The following is a 23,111-nucleotide window of genomic DNA, read 5'->3' as shown; positions in this document are numbered from 1 at the left end:
AACCATTTACCTCATAAAGGCGTCAGTTATGTGACATTTAGCTATTTTATGAGTTACATTGTTTAGCTATTAAATTGATTTAATACTAGTAATTTACAAGGTTCTTTTTTCTCATATTTAATCAGAATTGCAAACACTAGGTATATTAACACACATTATTGGTGAAATAGAGAGTAGAGAGAGTAAGTAAATAAACGTCACTTAGTTTTCCTACGTTACAGACAAAACTATACAATGGACTCTAATACCTATTCTGGTGCATTATCTTCTACAAAAACCCATCCAAAAACACGTAGAGACAAAGCAAATATATCCCATATTTATGCCTACTGTCCCATCTAAAAAGCAGACAATATTACTCTTTGTCAGCGACCAGTTGCTTGCAGAGCGAGTTGCGCGCGCAATGTACACAACTCGGCCATTCATGTTGCTCCGATGTTTGTACACAACACCGCTGATGCTGATGAGGCATAGTTGAGAGGAAGAAATATGGGACAGTATTGAAATTAGGATAATATGGGATAGAGTAAGATATATCCGGTACCTATGTAGGGTGCATGGTAATAAGTGACTACATGATTCTACTCATGATTACAATTTTTCCAAATATTTTTTTATTCTCGTTAGTTTTATCACAATAACATCAAAGCTGTTTGAGATTTTGAACTTTATGTTTTTCTACTATGTTTAAACTAATGAGAATAGAATATGTGATCGATCATGGATAGAATCACGTGTTCAATTACCGGTCACTAATTTACCAGTCACTATATATTCGGATTCTTTTATTATAGTAGATACTTTTTATTTAATTTGATGACTTAATAGCCATTTTTCCATCAAAGCAACGTATGCATGCTACTGACGACAATTGCAGATTCCTCACATCTTGCGTTGAAAGATTACAAACCGTTTTCCAGGAATTAGCGTACGCGTTGCGTTTTGCAATTTGAATGTTTGTAATTTGCATTCTACATTTAACAAAATATCGCTACCATACCATGGATTGTAGGGGTGCTACACCACCATGTACCATGGACTGCACCTGTGTCTGCGCAAATGCTTGTGCACTATAATATGTCCTGCGCAGTTGGCTAATCTCCTTACATGAGAACAGCTGCCGTAGCCGATAATCGGCTGGTAGGACATCAATGTAGGAATGCTTGTAGACCAAATAAACAAAAAACTAGAGCTAGAACACAAGGATTCTTTCACTATCAACATCTTAACTTAAGTAATACAGGCGCAAAGGATTCTTTCGTTTTTATCTCTTAAATAATTTGACAGGTGGTTATAGATAGAAGGAGAATTTAATACAGGTTTTTTTTAAACGCCCTGATATTAACTTTCTGATTTTATTGTCCGTAAGAGCATGTTGCCATTGGTTTTACCCAAACATTAAATGAGAAGGTAAACCCAGATTTCGCTAGTAATGCCCCAAGTTGTTCCATGTTATGTCGTAATGTAAACCTGTTGGCTTTATCAAAACCTGCTCAGCCGGTCCCAGACCTACCACTGCAAGACATACGTAGGTATGTCTATCTTAAGCTGAGTTCCGGTTTTAAGCTATTTCTTTATTATTACAGATGGCCTTTAATTTTCCTCGTATCATGTTTGTTTAATAAGTTATATGCATGCATGCATAATGCATATTATTGCTTATGTATGCAAATTAATGCAGTTGTCTGCTTTAATCAGAATCTTTATTTAATTAGGTATATTATTTGCATATTTTTTAATTCAGTGTTTAGATTTTATGTCTGTACCTATTGCTATTTAATTTTGACTATGTAAAAGAAAATAGTAGTATTTATATACCAAAGTAAGAAGGATGGAGATGACGATCTACAGTTATGCATTTACCATTTTCCAGCCAAGAATAATTGCAAACTTCTTAAAACATTTTTGAAATTTTATTTCTCCGAAAAAAAAAACACCCAGGATTTTTGAGCTTTGCATTTATATTAATACAATAGTACAAAATAGTGATGCACATAAGTTTACATCCATTTTCCTACATCTAATTCTTCCTAAAATGTATCACCATCTTAAAATACAGTTAAACGTAACCAAACCAGCAGAAAGTAAAGCCCACTGTCCACCCACAGTCACCCACTGTGCAGTTAACGCTACATACAACCGGTAGTTGACCTTTTTTAGCTAAACGGTTAACTAGGATTAAAACGAGCTATTTATAGGATGACTGTAATATATAAGCAAGGATTTTAACTGTGGGTGGGGGTTTAGGAGGCTAACTGTGCTTTTCTTAACGTATCACGTTAATCTAATACATAGTTTAAGAGCCAGATCACCTATCTTTACTTAAAATTATAAACGTAACACTTTTTGTTTGTACCTTAAAGGCTCCTGAAACTACTGAACTGATTTTAAAAACTCTTTCGCTATTGGAAAACTACACTCTTTCCGAATACTATAGGCTATACTTTATCCCGGTACGGGCAGTAATTCTTACGAGACGCGAGTCACACCACGAGAAAAGATCTGGTGTCTCATCAGGGACGTACACTGTTACTGTTACAACCTTTTTATCATCCCACTGCTGGGCACAGGCCTCCTCTCACACGGAGAAGGATCACTCATCAGGGACGCATGGCTCTCAGAAAATTTTTCTATTACTTTCGACCCTGAGCACGTTCCCAGGCTTGCCGAGAATAGCATAGGTAATACTTACATAGTTTACAAATTAATATGTATTCAGTTTCATACAATTTATTCATCATTATTTTTTTTGGCTATCCCCTTCCTTCATATATGTTCGTGATCAAAAATTGCAGATAGTAAAGTATTTCGTTTATTATCCAACTAGCTTCTGCCCGCGACTTCGTACGCGGATCCTGTCCCTTATGCCAGCGACTACGGGGTCAGCAAAATCAAAGATCTGCATTGTCTGATATTGAATTTTAAGGGCCCGTTGACTTGAAAACAACGGAATACGCATAACCATTAGAAACGTTCCATATATTTAATTTTTGTACTTCAGCGGCAAAAGCACAGCAGACTAAACCAAAACGCTGAGAACTGAAGCGCAATAGGCATGACCACAGGGATAAAAGTAGTGATTCTAATTAGCCCGCATTTAAGTTGTGTGTGGCAAAAATATTGCACGTATTATTACGAAAAAAAAAACATTAAATATTACTAAGATGACAAAGTCGTGGTGACTTAGTGGAAGTCGTGGTGGTTTAGTGGGTAGAGAACCAATCTCTCAAGTATGAGCGTCTGACTTTGATTCCAGGTCTGGCAAGTACCTTCCAATTCCAATGCAACTTTTTTAAAGTTCGTATGTACTTTCTATACGTATATTTTGAGTACCAATGACCGTTATTTGGAGGGGTTGTTAAACTGTAGGTCCCGGCTGTTATTGAACATTCTTGGCAGTCGTTATGGGTAGTCAGAAGCCAGTAAGTCTGACCAGTTTTACCAAGGGGTGTTGGGTTGAGCGGGTGATCGGATTGTGGAGGTCAGATAGGCAGTCGCTCCTTGTAGTAAGGAGATAAGGGAAGACCTAACATAATTGGGACAAAGGCTCTTAAAATAATAACGACAATAATAATGAGATTATAAGCACCGCAGGACATCTGAGGCTGATGACGGGGAGTAGCGACCCCGCGGGGCTATTATACCGAGTGCTCCAGAGAGTATACTGTCCCCCATCTCCGGCCGGTCGGAGAGAACCATGACGGGGGTTTGCCGTCCAGAGTGAAGTCGCTAGAGCAGGGTTAGTAGCCCTACTCGGAGGGTAGGATCGTCGTGGTAAGTGGCGAGTGGGCCGGTGATGCTGGACCCACAGGGAGCGCGTAATCTGCGTTTAAAGTTCGCCGAGGTATCATCACCCTTCAGCCGCTCATGTCCCTGTTTATCAGTCAACAGTCAGAGTGCTTATCAGATTGAACCACTTTTGCTAAAACGTCATATCTGTATATGCTATAGTCTAGCTGGCTCCTGGAGTTCTGCATCAGGTGTTTTAGATCTTCAATTTGTATAAGTCAATAGAAAGTGCTTATCAAATTGAACAACTTTTGCTAAAACGTCATACCTTCATATGCTATAGTCTAGCTGGGCCCCTGGAGTTCTACATCAGGTGTTTTAGATCTTCAATTTGTATAAGTCAATAGAAAGTGCTTATCAAATTGAACAACTTTTGCTAAAACGTCATACCTGTATATGGTACCGAGAAGCTGGGCTCTTGGGGTTCCACATCAGGTGTCCAGATCTTCAAATTTATTATCTCAGCTGAAAATGCTCATCACATGAAACAATTTTTGCCATGGCACCAATTTTGTATCTCTTATAGTTTTGTTGGTCTGTTGAAGTTCTGCACCAGGTCTTCAAGTTTCGAAGATAAATTATAGCCTATATGTTGCCCCGATTTTATACCAATGCAACAAAGAAAAAATCATTGAAATCCGTCCAGTAGTTCCGAAGATTAGCGTGTACAAACAAACAGACATACAGACATACAGACATACAGACATACAGACAAACAGACAGAATTTTTTTTTGGATTTATGCTCTATTACTGTTTCTGAACCCCACTCAATTATTATTTTTTTATAATATTCAATGTACAGACAAAGTTTTTTTACAGATTTATTATAATATGTATAGATTATATGTATAGATTTATTATATGTATAGATTATTATATGTATAGATATAGACTACGTGAGGCAAAGCATGAAGATAATTTATATTCAAGTCATGTTAAGCGTGTAGTAATTTGTTTTGATGCAAGAGAATTGTTTTTCTAACTGAATGTTGACACTTAACTTGATATCGCATAAAATTTAACTGTAGTTGTGTACTTGACATTCGAGTGATAACCTAAACGATAGTGGTGATTACACGCAAATAAAGTAGCTAATATTGTTAATAGTAATAAGACTTTGTTTGTTAAGTGTGATCGTTAAAATTGTTAAACAGATTTAGTTAATAATAGCCCCCGCCAGCAGTTCCCCATGCGTCTTGTGGAAACTACTTTGCGATCAGGAAAAAAAGTGGTGTCTAGCTGGTCTTTATCAATGAAAGCTCAGTCTAACACTGAAATAATTGTATAGATTTGCCGATAGTAGGTAGATAAGACCCTTAAAACGGTTAAGTATACTACAGTTTTTTTTTTATATTTACTAAGAAGAGATATACTCCTTAATAGTCCTTAAGTAAAGCAGATGAAACCGCGTGAAATATCAAGTACCTACTACTTGTAACTGCTAATCTGAGTTGGTTTTTGACCCTTGCAGTCTAAAACGATTGGTCTGTAGTTGACGAAATTAAGAGCGGATATAAATAAAAGTTGTATATTTTTTTACTGGGTGCTTTTCAGGATAAAATTGTAGTACATAGTAATTGCAGTATGAATCCGATACCAAAGTAAGTCGATACCGTCGGTTTGGTTACAAATTGAGCTGCACTAATTTATCCCCCAGGGCGATCCGGGCTAGATTTATATCGTATCTAGCTGGTTATTATATGTTATATCTAGCTAGGTATAAATATACTCGGTTGTTGGTTTTGTTTGTGGCCTGAAAAACTGCTGGACGGATAACCCTAATTATGGATTTTATTTGACCTACATAGATTTTTTCCAATTTGAATCATTCTATCTATTGTTGATAAACTGCAATAAAGTCCGTTACATAGTTTGAAAGATCTAAAAGTAATAGAAGCCTTTGTAACTTATTATAAAGATAATCTTCAGCAATTTATAGTTCAGTAGTTCAGAATTTCACGTTATACAACCCACTAACCTATTTCTTGTATTAAAAAAATAGATAAAATAGTTACCAAAAAATTGATCAAACTTAGCTCTAACACAGAATCCATAGAATTGAACTATCCATTAGTAACAATTTATTTTGTTTTCATACTGAACAGGCCAATCACAGATATTAACTTTTATTTTATTGATTGACTTATACGATAAAACATTAGACATTATTAGAGATAATCAAATAACTACTCTCGGGAAAGTCCATGTTTTTATTTCAGCCATACATAACATAATGTAGGTACATGATGTCTCCATATGAAAGACTAATAAATTCTAATGAATAAACAATTTGTGACTCATGTGCCTACATAGCTGTGGTGATGTTCATTTGGGTTTTGAAGTTTTAGACGACCAAATGAAAGTACTAGAAGAGATTTTTTCCTGTAACCGGATTTAACCGGAAAATGTTTCAGGTCTATCTTTATAGAAGAAAGGCTGCGAAAGTGATAATAAGAGTTACTGGTATTCAAAGGGTTACAGAAAGTATAAAGATGGATTTTAGACAGAAAAGTCTGTCACTCTTCCACTACTCCCACAGATGGAAATCATCTGAAGTCTTGCCATCTTAAAAAAAAGTTCTCGTTTCTGTGGTAAGGTAAACGTACCAATAGTCGTCGGATTTCGGAAATCACTGACTTTGAAGCGCTACTGTGTGTTAAATATTCAATAGAAAATGAAAATTTTTGCATGACGTGATTGAGTATTTATTCATTATTCTAATTAACTAATGTTTTTTTAATCATTTTGATGGGTTTATATACTTATTAAGGCTAAAGTAAAAACGGTTTTATCTTATGTGCACTGAAAACTAGAAAATAAAAAAAATAGTTACTTACCTGTCAACCTACGTAGGTGGTCTTGGTCATATTAGACTAAAATAAAAACGTGGGGCCCATTAACTGTTGCTGTAGTACTTTCTTCTAGAGGTATAATAGGTGTGGATTGCATCGACTTACTATAATCGTAACTGGAGATTTTGACAATCAATAATCAGACGTAGCGGCTTCACCAGCGAACGCCGAGCTCATGATCTACCAAAGTATAAAGATATGCTTTGCCATAGGTAGGATTTCAGAGGGGCCCCACGTTTTTATTTTAGTCTAATATGACCAAGACCACCTACGTAGGTTGACAGGTAAGTAACTATTTTTTTTATTTTCTAGTTTTCAGTGCACATAAGATAAAACCGTTTGACTTAAAAGTTTTTTTACCGATTTTTTATTTTCTAGTTTTTAGTATTTAATGAAAATGCCTACCGAATATTCCTCATTCTATCTAATTCATTTAGTGCATCATTATTACACGGTCTCTTGTCTGATAATTTATTACAATCTATTTTTTTTAAAAGTCAATTTTTTTAACGACGCCAAAAATCATCAAGTGACAGAGTGCCAGACTCTTACTGACTAAAAATACTTATGTTTCGTCGTAGGCCTTTTATGTACCAGGGCCACGGTAACTCTTTCGAACAATCCCGCAGCCCAGGCAGGCTTTGGCCCTGTTGGGCCCCGCTGGGGTTGCTGACAGTATTCTACTTGTGTAGCCCTTTCATTTGATACCCATATTGAGGGGGTTGTGGAAAAATATGTAATCCGCCATTTTGTGCCGGCGGCCATATTAGATTTACAATGTTATTGATATTTCTATATTGTATTGTCATCGGAATAAAAGGTGTATACAAAATTTCAGATTAATCGGTTGACAGGAAGAGGGTGAAATTTGAATTACTAAATTTGACCCAAGAATAAAACAAACGGGATGAGCTAAATAAAACCGTTTAAAAATTGTTATCAGCCATTTGGTAGCGGCGGCCATCTTAGATTTCAATTTTTCATAGTAAATTGTATTCTACTTGTTGAGACCTTTCATTTGATACCCATGTTGATGGGATTGATAAAAACCTAAGTTATCCGCCATGTTGTAGAGGCCGCCATCTTGGATTTGAATTTTATATAGTACATTGTATTCTACTGGTTGAGCACTTTCATTTGATACCCACATTGACGGGATTGATAAAACCTACGTTATCCGCCATTTTGTACCGGCGGCCATCTTGGATTTGCAATGTTATTGATATTACTATATTGTATTGTCATCGGAAATAAAGGTGTGTACCAAATTTCAGATCAATCTGACAACAGGAAGGCACTGAAATTTCAATTTCTAAATTTGACCCAAGAATGAATAAATAATAAAACAAACGGGGTGAGCTAAATAAAACCGTTTAATAAATTTGACCCAAGAATGAATAAATAATAAAACAAACGGGGTGAGCTAAATAAAACCGTTTAAAAAAAGGGCGATTTGTACCAATAGTCGTCTGATTTGTACGGATACTCGTCAAATTATCCCAGTACTCGTCAACTTTTAATGCTAATGTAAACTCTCTGCTCTTGAATATAAGGTTCAAGTTATGTACATTTTTTTTGTGCTTGAATTTGTTAAGCATACTTGTGCTTTTGAAACATCAGGTAGGTAGATAGATAAAAAACCAAATTCCTATTTAGAATAGCAGGTCATAATCTGTTAGAAGAGCAGGTATTCAATAAAACAGATACATGGTTGCATTTTAATTTATATTCCTATCTATCAAACGCTTGGAATCACAAAACCAGTCTATGTATAAAATATCTATATACCTAGTTATCGGCACGAATTTTGAGCTCTGACCTACATCTGCGCAGAAGTGATTTATTAGCAAAGAACCAATCCCGAGTGACCGCTATGACGCGATGCACTGCGGGCCAATCACCGCTTTAGCCCGTCCCCGCGCCTTACTTCATACCACAAAAGGGACCCAATAAATACTTCTGCGCAGGAGTAGGTCAGAGCTCAAGATTCGTGCCGATAACTATACTAATATTATAAAGCTGAAGAGTTTGTTTGTTTGAACGCGCTAATCTCAGGAACTACTGGTCCGATTTGAATATTTCTTTCAGTGTTAGATAGCCCATGTATCGAGGAAGGCTTTATACTTTTTATCCCGGTACGGGAAGTAGTTCCCACGGAGATGCGGGTGAAACCGCTGGCAGAAGCTAGTATGTTATATTTTTTAATCATAATAATAACGATGCAGTCATGTGCATATGTAGCAGGAGTAAAATAATTACTTTTAAAATATTTAAATTGTAAAATAAAATAATTAGTATTCACAAAAAATAAAAGCCACATTCATTTATATAGCTTATCGCGAAATAATTACTAACATTCATAGATATGTAGGTAAGGTTGTCATTCATCAAAACTTCTGAACTTGAAGGTTGTGGACTGTATGATTGGTGTGGTGCCGAATAGGGCTGCTGGCGGGGACGCTCTTCAACAAGGCAGGGTGCAGACAATAACACTATTCAGGGTTAATTCTTCCTTTATTCTTCTTGTTAACTGGAGCGCTGCTGGATTCGGACTGCCCGATCACCAAAATATGCCCTCATTATATACGCTAGAGCGCGGCTAAGTCGTTCACAATATGGCCGATGCGACAGCCAATGGGAGCGAGGGGCGTTCCCGTGCCCTATGTATGGGAATCTTTCTGGGGCAGTTTTCAGGTGATTTGGCATACTTATAACGTTCCAGCTATGCCTATCCTATGCAACCCGATTTCCCTTATATTGTACAAAAAATTCACCCTTAAAAACATCCCTTTTTAATTAGAAAACTTTTAAAAACTCAAACGGCTCTCGTTAAGGTAAGGTTTCGATAACATTCGGTTTAATTTGTCGATCATCCTACTAGCGCCGCTCGTGGCCAAAAAGGAAACTAGAATTCAAAGTACCAATACCCTAGACTTACTATTTGAATCTATTTCTAGGGTTTTTTCTAGGTTGCATAAGATAGGCATCTCACTTATATTTATTTACAAATACAAAACTTAGTACTTAACAACCTTATTTGTACTTAATTATGCAACCTTAGTATTCTATCTTTATAATTAAAACAACAGCAATATCTGTTTTTTATTGAAAACGTTAATCCTTAAACTAGGGCATACAAGTTACACTTAAAATTAGTACTTAGATACGCTTAACTATGTTACAATTTTAGTCTTAAACTTTAAAGGAATTAAAACAACAACAGAAAATAGCTTTTAATTAACTACAGACATACTAACTATCATAAAACCTTAAAAAACTTAAACATTGATTATCACTTAGTTATCACTTTTACACTTATTCATCGTCGCCGACATTCTCCCCCACGGTGCGTAGCACGCCATCCTCGGAGCGCGACGATGCGGCGGGAACCAGGACGATGATTCTACGCGTTGGCCGGCGCAGCACTCCTCCCGTAGTCCTTACGTCCATCACTCGGGTTCTGCCGTCTGGCCCGGGGTAGGTTTTGATGACTTCACCGCGGGGCCACGTATTGCGAGGTAACGTGGAGTCGACTATGAGCACGATGTCGCCTTCTCGAGGGTCGTTAGTGGCGCGACCCTCTATCCGTCGTGGCATGATGAGGGGCAGGTACTCTTTCACCCACCGCTGCCAGAAATGGTCGGCGAGCCTCTGCGCTGTTTTCCAGTTTGCCTTCCCGATTAAGTCTGTGTCGTCGAATTCTCCCGGCGCCATCGCTCCGCACGATCTTCCAAGCAGGAAATGGTTGGGGGTCAGACTCTCTTCGTCGTCGGGATCCATACTGACGGGGGTGAGGGGTCTTGAGTTGACGATGTGTTCGACTTCTGTTATTAATGTGTGAAGCACTTCTTCAGGCGGGCTTCTTTCATTGAGTACTGCAGCCAGGGCCGTCTTCACTGACCGCACGAGTCTCTCCCAGGCGCCCCCCATGTTTGGGCTGCCGGGGGGGATAAATTTCCACTTGATTCCTTTTTCTTGTGCGGCCGCCTCTAGCTCTTTGTTCGCGCCAACGAAGTTAGTACCGTTGTCGCTAAAAATAGTACTCGGCGTTCCTCTTCTCGCGGTCATCCGTCGCAACGCCATTATCATAGAGCTGGCACTTAGAGAGGGGGCCAGCTCCAGGTGAACGGCTCGCGTGGTAAGGCATGTAAACAATGCCCCCCACCGCTTCTCAACCCTTCTGCCAACGGTGACTTGCATGGGGCCGAAGTAATCGACTGCAGTGCAAGTGAACGGGAACTGATGGTGTTGTAGTCGCTCGCTCGGTAGGTCGCCCGTCGGAGGTATCGCGGGGACACTCTTCCTTGTTCTGCACCACTGGCAGCCATGTGACACTGCCTTTACTGCGGCCCTTAAACCGAAGATCCAATACTTTTGTCGCACTTCGTTCATGACTGTAGCAGTGTTGCCGTGAAGAAACTTCTTATGATAATGTTGAATGATGAGCTGCGCAATTCTGTGTTTTCCGTCTAATATAATAGGGTTCATTTTCCTTCGCTCTTCGCTGCGAAACTTCATCGTCCTGCTTCTTAACTTAATGATATTGTCATCATCGATGTACACGTCGATTTTCTTAAGTTTACTTGCACTTTCGAGGGGTTTTTCTTTTTTCAAACTTCTTATTTCTGTTGCAAAACTATCGACTTGACTTATCCTTATTAGAATCTCTTCGGCCTTCCTTATGTGTTGTTGCTCTATAGGTGCGTGTAGAGGTTTCTTAGACTTGGTGATGGCTGGTTGATTGGGGGTTCGCTTCTTGTCCTTCTGTGCTCTTCTCTGCGGTCGCCAAGGCTCGTCTTCTTTGCGCACGGCAGTAGTGGCTGCTTTACGGGTCTTCTTCAATAAGAGGTATGCGAAGGTGACCACTCTGGCCGTGACGCGCAGTAGTCGCTCCCAGCTTGAAAACCTTTGTAAATCAATTAAGGCCTTCCCTTCTGTTGCTGCAGCCACCACTTGCTCCTTGCTTTTTTCTTCCGGTAATTTGCCCGCAGACTTGAAATCGTGTAGAGGCCACTCTTGTTCTGTTTGTCGAAGAAACGCGGGGCCTTGGAACCATCTTGATTTGTGACTGAACTCGGCCGGCGTTCCCCTTGTAGCGTCGTCCGCCGGGTTCTCTTTAGTGGGCACCCATCTCCAGTCCTCCGGCTTAGTGTTTTCTTCGATTTCTGCGAGCCGGTTAGCCACGAAGGTTTTAAATTTCCTTGGCTCCGCCTTGATCCACAGTAACACGGTGCTAGAGTCAGTCCAGTAGAATTTTCTTGATACTTGCAGGCTCATTTCTTCCTCGATACTAGCTGCTAGTCTACTGCCAAGCAGGGCGGCTTGCAACTCTAATCGTGGAATCGACACTGGTTTTGTCGGCGATACTCTTGCTTTGCCAGCGACCATGGAGACGTGTACTTTCCCGCAGGGTTCAACTGTCCTCCAGTAAGCAACCGCCGCGTAAGCCTCTTCGCTAGCGTCCGTGAACGTGTGTAGCTGCCCTTCACCGCAGCGTGGCGAGATACATCTCGGTATCTGAAGTCTTGTTAATGCCAGCACCTCTTCTAAGTACCTTGACCACATTTTTCTTTGTTTTTCGTTAATCTTCTCGTCCCAGTCAACCTTCGTTCTCCATATGTCTTGAATTAATTTCTTTCCTTGTATTAGCACAGGCGCCGCGAAGCCTAGCGGATCGAATGTTGACATCACGGCACTTGTGACTTCACGCTTCGTAGGCGCTCTTGTATTTTCTAATAATTCCTTCGGTGTGTTGCGCAGACCAACGTTGAACGCCAACTTATCTTCTTTCACAAGCCACCTCAGTCCCAGAGTTTTTTCTTCCTTTGTAAGCAGCAGTGATTCTCCTTTGTTCGTGTCTTCAATTTCTGATAATACCCTTATGTCGTTGCTCGCCCAGCCTTTTAAGTGAAAACTCGCTCGAGAATGTATCTCTTTAACTTCTCTTGATATCTTCTTAGCTTCTTCAATCGACGCGAAGCTCTGTAGGTAATCATCCATATAGTGATTCCTGCTTATAGCTTTCACAGCTTCTGGGTGAGTTGCCTTGAAGTCTTCCGCGTTTTTGTTCATCACATATATCGCAGTTGCGGGCGATGACGCTGCCCCGAATATAATCGACGACATTCTGTACTCGTCGGGTTTGCTTGTTCTTCGGCTTCCTCGCCACAGGAACCTTAGACTGTCTCGGTCGCCTTCCCTCACTTTGACTCGAAGAAACATGTCTTGGATGTCGGCCATGACAGCCACTGGGCCTTCTCTGAAGCGTAGCAGCACTCCGAACAGTGATTGAAGTAGATCCGGGCCTGCTAGCAAGGCGTCGTTGAGGCTTTTCCCTTCGTACTTGGCTGCCGCGTCAAACACTATTCTTGGCTTCCGCTTGACAGGGTGCACAACTGCGAAGTGGGGCAAGTAGAAAGTTCTTCCTTCAGTTGACGTCTCTGGCGCTTTCTCTGCGTATCCATTTTCAACCATGCTCTGGATTTGCTTCTCGTAATACTCTTTGACTTCCTTATCTTTGTCCAGCTTCCTTTCAATGCTGATTAGACGACGAAAGGCTTGCTTGTAGTTGTTAGGCAGGTACTCGTCTTCTTTCTTCCATAAGAGGCCTGTTTCGAATTGCCCGCTTGCTAAACGTTTCGTCGTTTTTTCTAAAGTTTCTAAGGCTCTTCTGTCGCTGTCGTTTGATGGCAGTCGGTTCTGGATACCCAGCGATTCTAGCTGGAAATGTTGCCTTACTACTTCTTCTATGTCTTCTGATTCTGTCGTCGCTCTTCCATAATGTACGAAGTTGACTACAGTGTTCGTGCCAGTTTCACAGCCGTGCAGCACCCACCCTAAGTCAGTGAGAGAGGCCACGGGTTCAGCTGGCTTGCCCTTCTTCAATCTTCTTGTGACGATAAGTGCCCAATTGTCTTGCCCAATCAACAACCTTGGCCGCTCTGCCGTGTAGAGTAACTGCTCTTCGATTGCCTTCAGATGCGGGCAGCTCTCTACGGTGCTCTTACTGATTCCTTGTTCACACAGCCTCAAGTCGTCAATTGTTCTAACTGTGATGGACTTCTTATCTCTTCTGTGGGCTCCTCTTATCTTCAGTTGAATCTTCTGAGAACTATCTTTCCTTATAACTCTTCCGCCCACTGTTTCAATAGACAGAGCTTCGCGACTTCCTTCAGCTCCAATCGTCTCTGCTATTGCCTCGTCCAGGAGCGTGACAGTTGATCCTTCATCCAGCAACGCCAGTACACGTACTTGTCCTTTAGGCCCGTAGAGATGCACCGGAACCATCTTCAAATATGCTCTCTCTTCTGACTTGGTACTGTTTACTGAAGAAACCTTCTCTTCATATATTTGTTTCCCTTTGTTTTCGTCACTTGATTTCTGTACTGGTACAGGCGGCTCGTCCGAGTGCAGGAGAGTATGATGCCATCTCCCACACTGCTTACACACAGGCGCCTTGCAGTTGATTCTTGAGTGCTTGAATCGTAAACACTTAAAACAGATTCTTGCTTTCTTGATGATGTCCCATTTCTCATTTATATCCGCTTCTTTGAACTTCTTGCATTCTGTTGCATAGTGTTCACCCTCACAAGCTGGACACGACTTCTTATATTTGTCTTGCGACGTGTCTTGTGTCACATTCACCGGCCTTCTGAAACCCTTCTTGTATTCTGATAACGCTTCAGGCGGAGCGAAGTCCCCACACATGTCTGCTTCAATTTCCAGGAACGCTTCAACAAGTAATAGTTCTTGAAGTTCTTCATCTCTTCTGCTTCTGTGATAGGCAAACCAGCGAAACTTCATAGAAGGCGGCATCTTCTCCACTATGGCTTTCAATGTTTCAGGCGAGCTGAGGTACTGCGGTTTCTTCAACGCCTTGATTGTTTCTATAGCGTTCTTCACGCGACTTGCAAACACGCAGATATCACTTGGGTTTTCGCTCACTCTTGACATATTCTTCAGCTTCTCCAGCTCTGATAATGCTAGCGCTCCAGGTCTTCCAAATCTTGACTCCAATCCCTTAATTACTTCGCGTGGATTTTCAGCGGTGAATAGCAGGCTCTGAACAGCTTCTTTCGCTTTCCCTTGTATAGCTCTTCTTAGGCGCGCTAAGTTCTGTGCGTTGCTGAATGAGGCGGCTGTATCTTCGAATGATCTTCTGAATGCCAACCACTCTTCACAGGATCCGTTGAAGTGAGGGAGTTCGATGTACTTCGGCGCGGTGACGTCACGTGAGTTTTCAGACAGCTTGCGTATTGCTTCAGCCAGTTGGTGGATATCGCTTCTTTCTTCTTTAGAATCGGTCGGTCTCTTCTTCTTGCTGGGCCCGGCGCTGGTTTCGATGAACCAGTTCTCCACTTCATGGGTTTGCTCGTACAACTCTTCACCAGCTCCATCTTCCTCGTCGGACTCGGCGACGGCGATGTCCAGCTCGGCTCGAGCTACCCTTGCGCGGGCTTCAGCTACTTCTAATTCCCGTAGTGCCACCGTCATCCTTGCTTGTGCTTCTGCCTTCTTTCTTTGAGACGAGCGGCTGGACGTCGTGTCTACATCGCGGGTCGGCTTCTTAGCTTGCGGGTTTCCTTCAACTGACGCGCTGACACTAGACGGCGGAATGCTTGAATCTTGTGGACGAGCCTTCACTGCGACGCTTCTCTCCGGGTTCTGGGACGTGGGGTGGCTTCCTACTTCATGTACGGGATCCGATTCTTCGCTTATTCTTGATGGCGGAGGGGGGCGGCTCCCTTCCCCCGCTGATGAATCCTTTCCAACAACACCCTTTGCTTGAGGTAACGGCGTTCGTTTGTGCGGCGACGGCGTCCTCTTTGTAAGCGTCGATCTACTTGCTATCGACGAACTTGCGGTTTCACTTGGCGTATTCATGCTCCAGTCTGTTGACGTAGAACTTTCCCCGGTGGTCTTGGACTGCGCAGAACTTGATCTTGTCGAAGGCATCTTGATCTTCACCCTATCCGGCTCGAAGGACCAGCTGAAGGTTGTGGACTGTATGATTGGTGTGGTGCCGAATAGGGCTGCTGGCGGGGACGCTCTTCAACAAGGCAGGGTGCAGACAATAACACTATTCAGGGTTAATTCTTCCTTTATTCTTCTTGTTAACTGGAGCGCTGCTGGATTCGGACTGCCCGATCACCTTTTTTTTTTTTTTGGTATGGCATCTCGCAGTTCAGCCTAGGAGGCCGTGTACTGCTTAACCGGACTTTTCCCTGTGGATGCCTAGAATTTAAGGCCTCCAGCCAGGGGCGTAAAACAACTTATAAACTAAGCGACTGCGCTAAGGGTACCCCCTGTGGGGTCGGACCTCGGCTTAGGGCGTCGCTGGGGAGGCAGCAAAGGGACAGGCTGGATCATATGATCATTATTATTAAATGGGGAATTTAAAGCTACTGGCTCAGCTCGCGGGCTGGCTCGATGAGCAAGGGTCGGGAGGACAGAGAACGGGACGTCGCGGCGGACCTCGGCGGCGAGGTTTGTACGAACGCGGTTTGTGTTTGTATAGGGTGCTAGTGAGTTTACTACTCTCTTGGAGGACAGTTATCTCATCGTCAGGTTCTAGAAGGGCATGCCTAGGGCGGCGAATCCTACTGATGCGGGAGGGAGTATAATTACTGGCTGACACGATAAGTGAGTTATCGTGTTTCTCAGCGCGTTCGAAGTACCGTATGGCGGCACGCTTCATATACTGGCGGATGGTAGGGATTTTTAAGTCGAGATGAAGAATCTCATTTCGAACATAATAGGGAGCTCCTGTGATTTTCCGTAAAGCACGGTTTTGAAGGGCTTGCATTCTGTGAAGGCGGCGATGGCTTGCCTGTGCGAACACAGGGCAAGCATACATCATGACGGGGCGTATGCACGATCCGTAGAGGCGTAGCTTGGATTTAAGAGATAATTTGCTCTTTGAATTGAGCAAGAAGTGCAATCTGCCGTACACAAAGGCTGCTCTAGAGCGCACCTTACGTATGTGCTCGGCGAATGAGAGGCGCTGGTCTAAGATTACACCTAGGTATTTGGCATGCTCCTTCCAAGGAATCGGCCTACCAAACATGGTGACTGACGGGGGCGCGGGAGGAAGCCTACGGCGGGGGCTCGAAAAGAGTATGGCCTGGCTTTTGTCGGGGTGGAGTTCGATTCTCCATAGCCTAGTCCAGACACCTAGGGTGTTGCAATAGGCTTGGAGATGTCTCACTATGGCGGCTGGGATGCGGCCTGAGCAGTAGATTGCCGTGTCGTCGGCGAATAGGGCTAATTGAACATGCTTGTTCTTAGGAATATCGCTAGTGTATAGCGTGAAGAGGATGGGGGAGAGTACCGAGCCTTGTGGGACGCCAGCTTTTATAGGGTGGGCCGAAGAAAGAGTGCCGTCTATGCGATAGCGAAAGGTGCGATTCGACAAAAAGTCTCGTAAGATGACGACGAGACGGTCTGGGACACCGAGTTGGTAAAGCTTGTAAATCAAGCCTTTGTGCCAGACTTTGTCGAATGCCTTTGCTATATCGAAGCGAATCGTGCCGGTGAGTTGGCCACGTTGGAATCCGTGGCTCACACCTTCCACGATGCGGTGGACTTGTTGGACACAAGAGTGATGGGTTCGAAAACCAAACTGTTCTAATGGAATAAGACTCTTTGCTTCGACGTAATCTTTGAGACGCTTATAGATAATTATCTCGTAGATCTTGCCGAACACATTGAGTAAACTGATAGGGCGATAGCTGGACGGGTCTGATTTTGGTTTACCGGGTTTGGGAATACCGATTACGGTTGCCTCTTTCCATGCCTGTGGGAACAGGTTATGGGTCATGGCGCAATTGAAGATCGCGGTCATGAGCATTACGAGGGAAGCGGGTAGGATTTTGAACACTTTATTGGTTATTCTATCTGGGCCCGGAGCTTTACGGGGTTTGAGACGTTTGATGATCTCTGCCACTTCGTCTGGAGTGACGGGAGGCAAGGGATCGTCGGGGTCTTCTTGCGGTGGTAGGGAGGATCTGCGCTCGACCTCGGCTTCGACCTTTAGTAGGTGAGCCGGGTCGACCGGTTGGGTACTAGGCGAGCATTGAGCCTCGAGGCTGTCGGCCAGACATTCCGCTTTTCATCGTCCTCGAAGGCGAGGGAATTGTCGGGGCGTTTGATCGGCGGGGTGGAAGCTACTTCATCGGATTTGAGTTTCCTTTGAAGCTGCCAGAAGGCTTGATGAGTCGGCTCGAGTTCGCTCAGCGTCTTGTCCCAGCGCGTTTCACGCATCTCAGCAAGGCGTTCCTTTACAGCACGCTGTAAGTTACGCATGTGAGACTTGTTAGCGTCGCAGGGAAAAGTACTGTAGGCACGGACAGCCGCGTTCTTCTCGGTCACCAGAGCACGCACGTCATCCGGGAGCTTGAAGCGATGAAAGCTCGTCGCTTCAACTCTACGTGAACACTTGTCCACGGTGGATTGTACGTGCTCGGTGAACGAGCCGATCGCGCCCGTCATGTCAGCGACTGAGTTGATTTCATCGGGAATTGATTCTAACTGGGCGGAGGAGGATTTTAAGCTTTCGCTTAGCATTCTCCAGTCCGTGACAATCTGGGTGGGAGGAGGGCGATCCGGGTCGAGTGGGCCTGAGCGCGAGGCTAGTTCCACAAGAACCGGTCTGTGGTCGGAGGTGAGCTCGTGTAGTACCTCGATCGAATGTAAACGTAAGTTTACGTTCTTGAGGAGCGCTACATCGAGAACGTCGGGAAGGTGGTCGACTATATTAGGAAAGTGAGTGGGATGCATCGGAGCGATGACATCGAAGTTGAGGGATTCACACTGATTGAATAGCAACCTGCCTCTTGGAGAAGTAGTGTTGCTATTCCAGGCGGGATGTTTGGCGTTTAGATCGCCTGCTATTATTACAGAGTCGCTCAGGCCTAGTAAGGCTCTGAGATCGTTCGTGAAAAGGATCGGGTCGTAGGACTGAAAGGATGAGGACGTGGGAGGGCAGTAGGCCGATACGAGAGTGATCGACTGGTGCTGGGACATGGCTAGTCGACAGATCGAGGCTTCAATGCAGCTTAAGTCGGGGGGAGTGATCTCTACACAATGTAGCGATCTTTTATAATAGATAAGCGTGCCGCCTTTGTGGCGTGTGATCCTGTCATTTCTAATTAACTTATAGTTAGCTATATTAGGGCCGCGTACACGCGGCTTTAGGAAGGTCTCTTGTACGAGAAGAATGTCTATCTTATGGGATTGTAGGAAGGCGGAGATCTCGTCGCGTTGGCCGAGAATACCGTTGGCATTATAATAGCCAAGCCTAAGGGAATGGGGTTTAATTTTGGATGTATTATCCATTTCTATTTCCTAAAGTGAGGCAGGTTTTGAACTGCCTGGGCGACGTCTGAATACTCCTGCATAACGGGTAGAGTTTGATAAGGTCGCCATTGCTGGCGACTATCTCCCTCGAAAGTTGTTGAGCTCTGTCGCTCGTAAATACACTGAACGTGCTCAGTATAACGTTCATAGAACTGAGCGCTGATACTGGGCTAGAAGAAGGCGCGATCGCTTGCGCTTGCGCGGGCTTGGCGGCTATAGGAGCCGCGGAGGGCGCGGAGGGCGCGGAGGGAAGGACGGGAGGGACGCGAGGTAAGCTCGCGGGCGCCGCGGTGGAATTATTCACCGGGGCGGGAGTTGGCCGGGGCTGAGTTGACCTCGGGGTTGGAAAGGCTCTCTGATGGTTGAGAGGGTTCCATGGGGAGGGCCGTTGTGGGCTGAGACGCTCGGGAAGTTGAGCGGTAGGTAGCCTCGCTGATGGGCTTTCCCTTAGCTGGCGGGCGTTTGCACGCTTGGCCAGCTTGGGAGACGTTTTTGGGGCCTTTGGGCAGCCGCGGTAGTTGGCAGGATGGCCTGAGGCGCCGCAGAGTACACAGCTCGGAGGCTCGGTGCACAGAGTGCGGTCCTTGGGTCGCGGGCAGTCGGAGGTGCCGTGTTGGCCTAGGCATTTCACGCACCTAGGCTGGGCGAAACAGTTGCGCTGTGAGTGACCCCACAGTTGGCAACGGTGGCATTGGGATACAATGCCAGATCTATTTGGCTTCTCGATTGAGATGCCGGTTAAATTACACACCGATTTGATGTTAAAAATCGGGTGGATTTTAGAAGGGGATGGCTCGGATACTACGAGCACCATGTCGAAGGCGTGGCCGCTGCGGGCGCGGTGCATCCTATGGACTTGCGTCGCAGGGATGTTTTGTGACTTAAGGTCACTTAAAATGTCATCCGAAGGGATTTCCTTCGGAATACGGGTAATGACGACCCGAGAGGTTTTCCTCAGGAGGGAGTACGTATGGAACGAAATGTTCCTCGCTCTTAGCGCTTTAGTTATCTCCCTATAGTCGTCTGACGTAGGGAGGACGATTTTTATACCGTTGCCGGTATTGGAGGCCGATCTGTAGTTGATCTTACGATCAACACACAGCTTGGACACTTCGGTCCATTTCGCCTTGTCCTGTAAGTATACAGGCGGCGGAGGTTTGCTTTTAGGTGCGCTTTTGGGCTTAGCGGCACCTTGGGAGGAAGCGACCTGCGAGGTCGAGGGTGACGGGGCGGGGGATGCTGTAGACACAGCGGGCGGGCTAGGGAGAGGGGATGCGGCAAGGGCGATGGTCTTGCGCGCCTTGTCATTATTTTTGTTCTTTTTCCTCTTACCTCCCAGTACGATGGTGAAGTCGTCATCGGAGGAAGAGGAGTCGGAGGGCTCGGCGGGTTGAGCATCCTCTGGGACGGGTGAGGCAGAGCGGGAGGACGAGGTGTCCATGCATTCGGCGTCGACGTTTGACGCAGGTGCACTCGCCTGAGTAATTTCCATTGTCTGTGAGACAATGGGATTAGTAACAATGGTCGAGTGCAGCTGGGCATCGACCATTGTATTGGGGATTACCGTTTCCGCTAATGCGGTGGTTTTCCCCGAAGAGACAATTATAGGCTCAACAATGGGGCGCGACACAGCTGCGCCGGTCTCCTTTGTTGAGCCGTTATCGGTGATAACACAATAGCGCGCTAGGCGCGGGTCCTTGATATCAAGGTTATTGATCAAGTCGCCATATTTGGCGACAATGTCTTGGTCCTTGAGGAGGACCTCGAAAAAGAATTTAATAACTTCGGTAGTCATTTTCCCGTGAGGGAAGAGGGCTACCGAGCTAAAAGAGGTGGGGGCCTAATTATAAAAACCTAACAACCTATCTCCTATCTCCCCGGGTGGATGGGCCGGGGATGTGTAACCCTCCTGCCGGGTATAGGCAGGAGGTGAGTACCTATTGGTGAGCCCTAAGCTTGTAAACCGTTCGCCAGTCTTATTGTGCGAACGGGCCCTAGCCAGTCTAGTGCGAAGGGTATAGAGATACCCAACCGACACCAGGTGTGTAGCTGTGAAAGCAAACCAGATGCAAGGCACGACTAGGAGATCCCCCAAGGCCGAAATCCGAGCTCCCGTCCAATTGACTGCCTTGCCCTGAAGGGGTTCGGCGGGTGTGATTGGGTCAACACCCTCTCGGCTTCGTTGGCACCGTATGGTTTCAACCGAGAACCACGAAACTGTGGCTTTTACCCAGAAGGGGTCAAGTGAATTTACTTGACACAAACGTTTTAGAAACAGGATAATCGTCCGCCGCTTTGAAAAAAGCAGCTTTAGATTGATATATTTGTAGTCGGCAGAGCGACTACGGTGAGCGTTACGTCGGGCGTAACAAAGACAAAAGTCGTAAACGGGCGAGCGCAGAGCGACACGTCCGTACACGACGAGAGTCAGAAGTGGAGTGCCCGATCACCAAAATATGCCCTCATTATATACGCTAGAGCGCGGCTAAGTCGTTCACAATATGGCCGATGCGACAGCCAATGGGAGCGAGGGGCGTTCCCGTGCCCTATGTATGGGAATCTTTCTGGGGCAGTTTTCAGGTGATTTGGCATACTTATAACGTTCCAGCTATGCCTATCCTATGCAACCCGATTTCCCTTATATTGTACAAAAAATTCACCCTTAAAAACATCCCTTTTTAATTAGAAAACTTTTAAAAACTCAAACGGCTCTCGTTAAGGTAAGGTTTCGATAACATTCGGTTTAATTTGTCGATCATCCTACTAGCGCCGCTCGTGGCCAAAAAGGAAACTAGAATTCAAAGTACCAATACCCTAGACTTACTATTTGAATCTATTTCTAGGGTTTTTTCTAGGTTGCATAAGATAGGCATCTCACTTATATTTATTTACAAATACAAAACTTAGTACTTAACAACCTTATTTGTACTTAATTATGCAACCTTAGTATTCTATCTTTATAATTAAAACAACAGCAATATCTGTTTTTTATTGAAAACGTTAATCCTTAAACTAGGGCATACAAGTTACACTTAAAATTAGTACTTAGATACGCTTAACTATGTTACAATTTTAGTCTTAAACTTTAAAGGAATTAAAACAACAACAGAAAATAGCTTTTAATTAACTACAGACATACTAACTATCATAAAACCTTAAAAAACTTAAACATTGATTATCACTTAGTTATCACTTTTACACTTATTCATCGTCGCCGACAGAACTGCTTAGCGCATGCTAAGTACCATTTGCAAAAATCTCTATAGACAGTTTAAACTGTCTACTGTCTTAAAGGTATCAATCAAAAAATAAAATATGATTAGGTACAACTAACCGTTCAAACTCAATAATAATAATATCTAATAAGCCCCACAGGGCATCTGAGGTGGATGACGGGGAGTAGCGACCCCGCGGGGCTATATATCCGAGTGCTCCGGGGAGAGTATACTGTCCCCCATCTCCGGGCTGCTGGAGTGAAGGTCTCCCGCCTCTTGGCTTGCCTTCATTGGCCGACCAGAGTGGAGTCGCTAGAGCAGGGTTAGCAGCCCTGCTCGGAGGGTAGGTGCCTCGTGGTAAGTGGCGAGTGGGCCGGTGATGCTGGACCCACAGGATCTGCGTTTAAAGTCCGCCGAGGTATCCTCACCCTTCAGCCGCTCATGTACCTGTTGCCCTCTTGTTGCGATTTAGTTTAGATTTTATTTAACTGATTCCCGGGGGCCCAGTAAGTGAGGTGGCGAGTCTCCACCTGCCATTTTAACATGTATTTTATACATTGTCATCGGCAGGTGCCATAGTTCCTCATCATCATCATCCTCCGAGCCTTTTTTCCCAACTATGTTGGGGTCGGCTTCCAGTCTAACCGGATTCAGCCGAGTACCAGTACTTTACAAGAAGCGACTGCCTTCTCAACCCAGTTACCCAGGCAACCCAATACCCCTTGGTTAGACTGGTGTGAGACTTACTGACTTTTGACTACCCGTAACGACTGCCAAGGATGTTCAAGGATAGCCGGGACCTACAGTTTAACGTGCCATCCGAAACACAGTCATTGGTGTCATTGCAGATATACTTAGAAAGTACATACAAACTTAGAAAAGTTGAGTTGGTACTTG

General features: G+C 44.1%; 3 protein-coding genes across 4 annotated transcripts in view; 1 reads left to right on the top strand and 2 right to left on the bottom strand.

Moving 5' to 3' along the window:
* Window positions 1–23,111, top strand: part of LOC110378686 (2-methoxy-6-polyprenyl-1,4-benzoquinol methylase, mitochondrial) — a 381,156-nt gene that overhangs the window by 137,822 nt on the left and 220,223 nt on the right. The gene's annotated exons all lie outside the window — the stretch shown is intronic.
* The window catches only part of LOC110378676 (calcium/calmodulin-dependent protein kinase kinase 2), a 222,477-nt gene that overhangs the window by 95,623 nt on the left and 103,743 nt on the right, over window positions 1–23,111 (bottom strand). The gene's annotated exons all lie outside the window — the stretch shown is intronic.
* LOC126054018 (uncharacterized) lies at window positions 9,138–22,093 on the bottom strand. The gene is made up of 2 exons (XM_064040353.1): window positions 21,450–22,093; window positions 9,138–15,793 (listed from the first exon to the last, which is right to left on the bottom strand). The coding sequence occupies exon 2, from the start codon at window positions 15,595–15,597 to the stop codon at window positions 9,958–9,960; it is 5,640 nt and encodes a 1,879-aa protein (XP_063896423.1). The 5' UTR covers window positions 15,598–15,793; window positions 21,450–22,093; the 3' UTR covers window positions 9,138–9,957.

The sequence above is a fragment of the Helicoverpa armigera genome, chromosome 22 (assembly GCF_030705265.1).
Source record: "Helicoverpa armigera isolate CAAS_96S chromosome 22, ASM3070526v1, whole genome shotgun sequence".
Classification (NCBI taxonomy): Eukaryota; Metazoa; Arthropoda; class Insecta; order Lepidoptera; family Noctuidae; genus Helicoverpa; species Helicoverpa armigera.
This window is presented reverse-complemented; position numbering and strand designations above follow the sequence as displayed.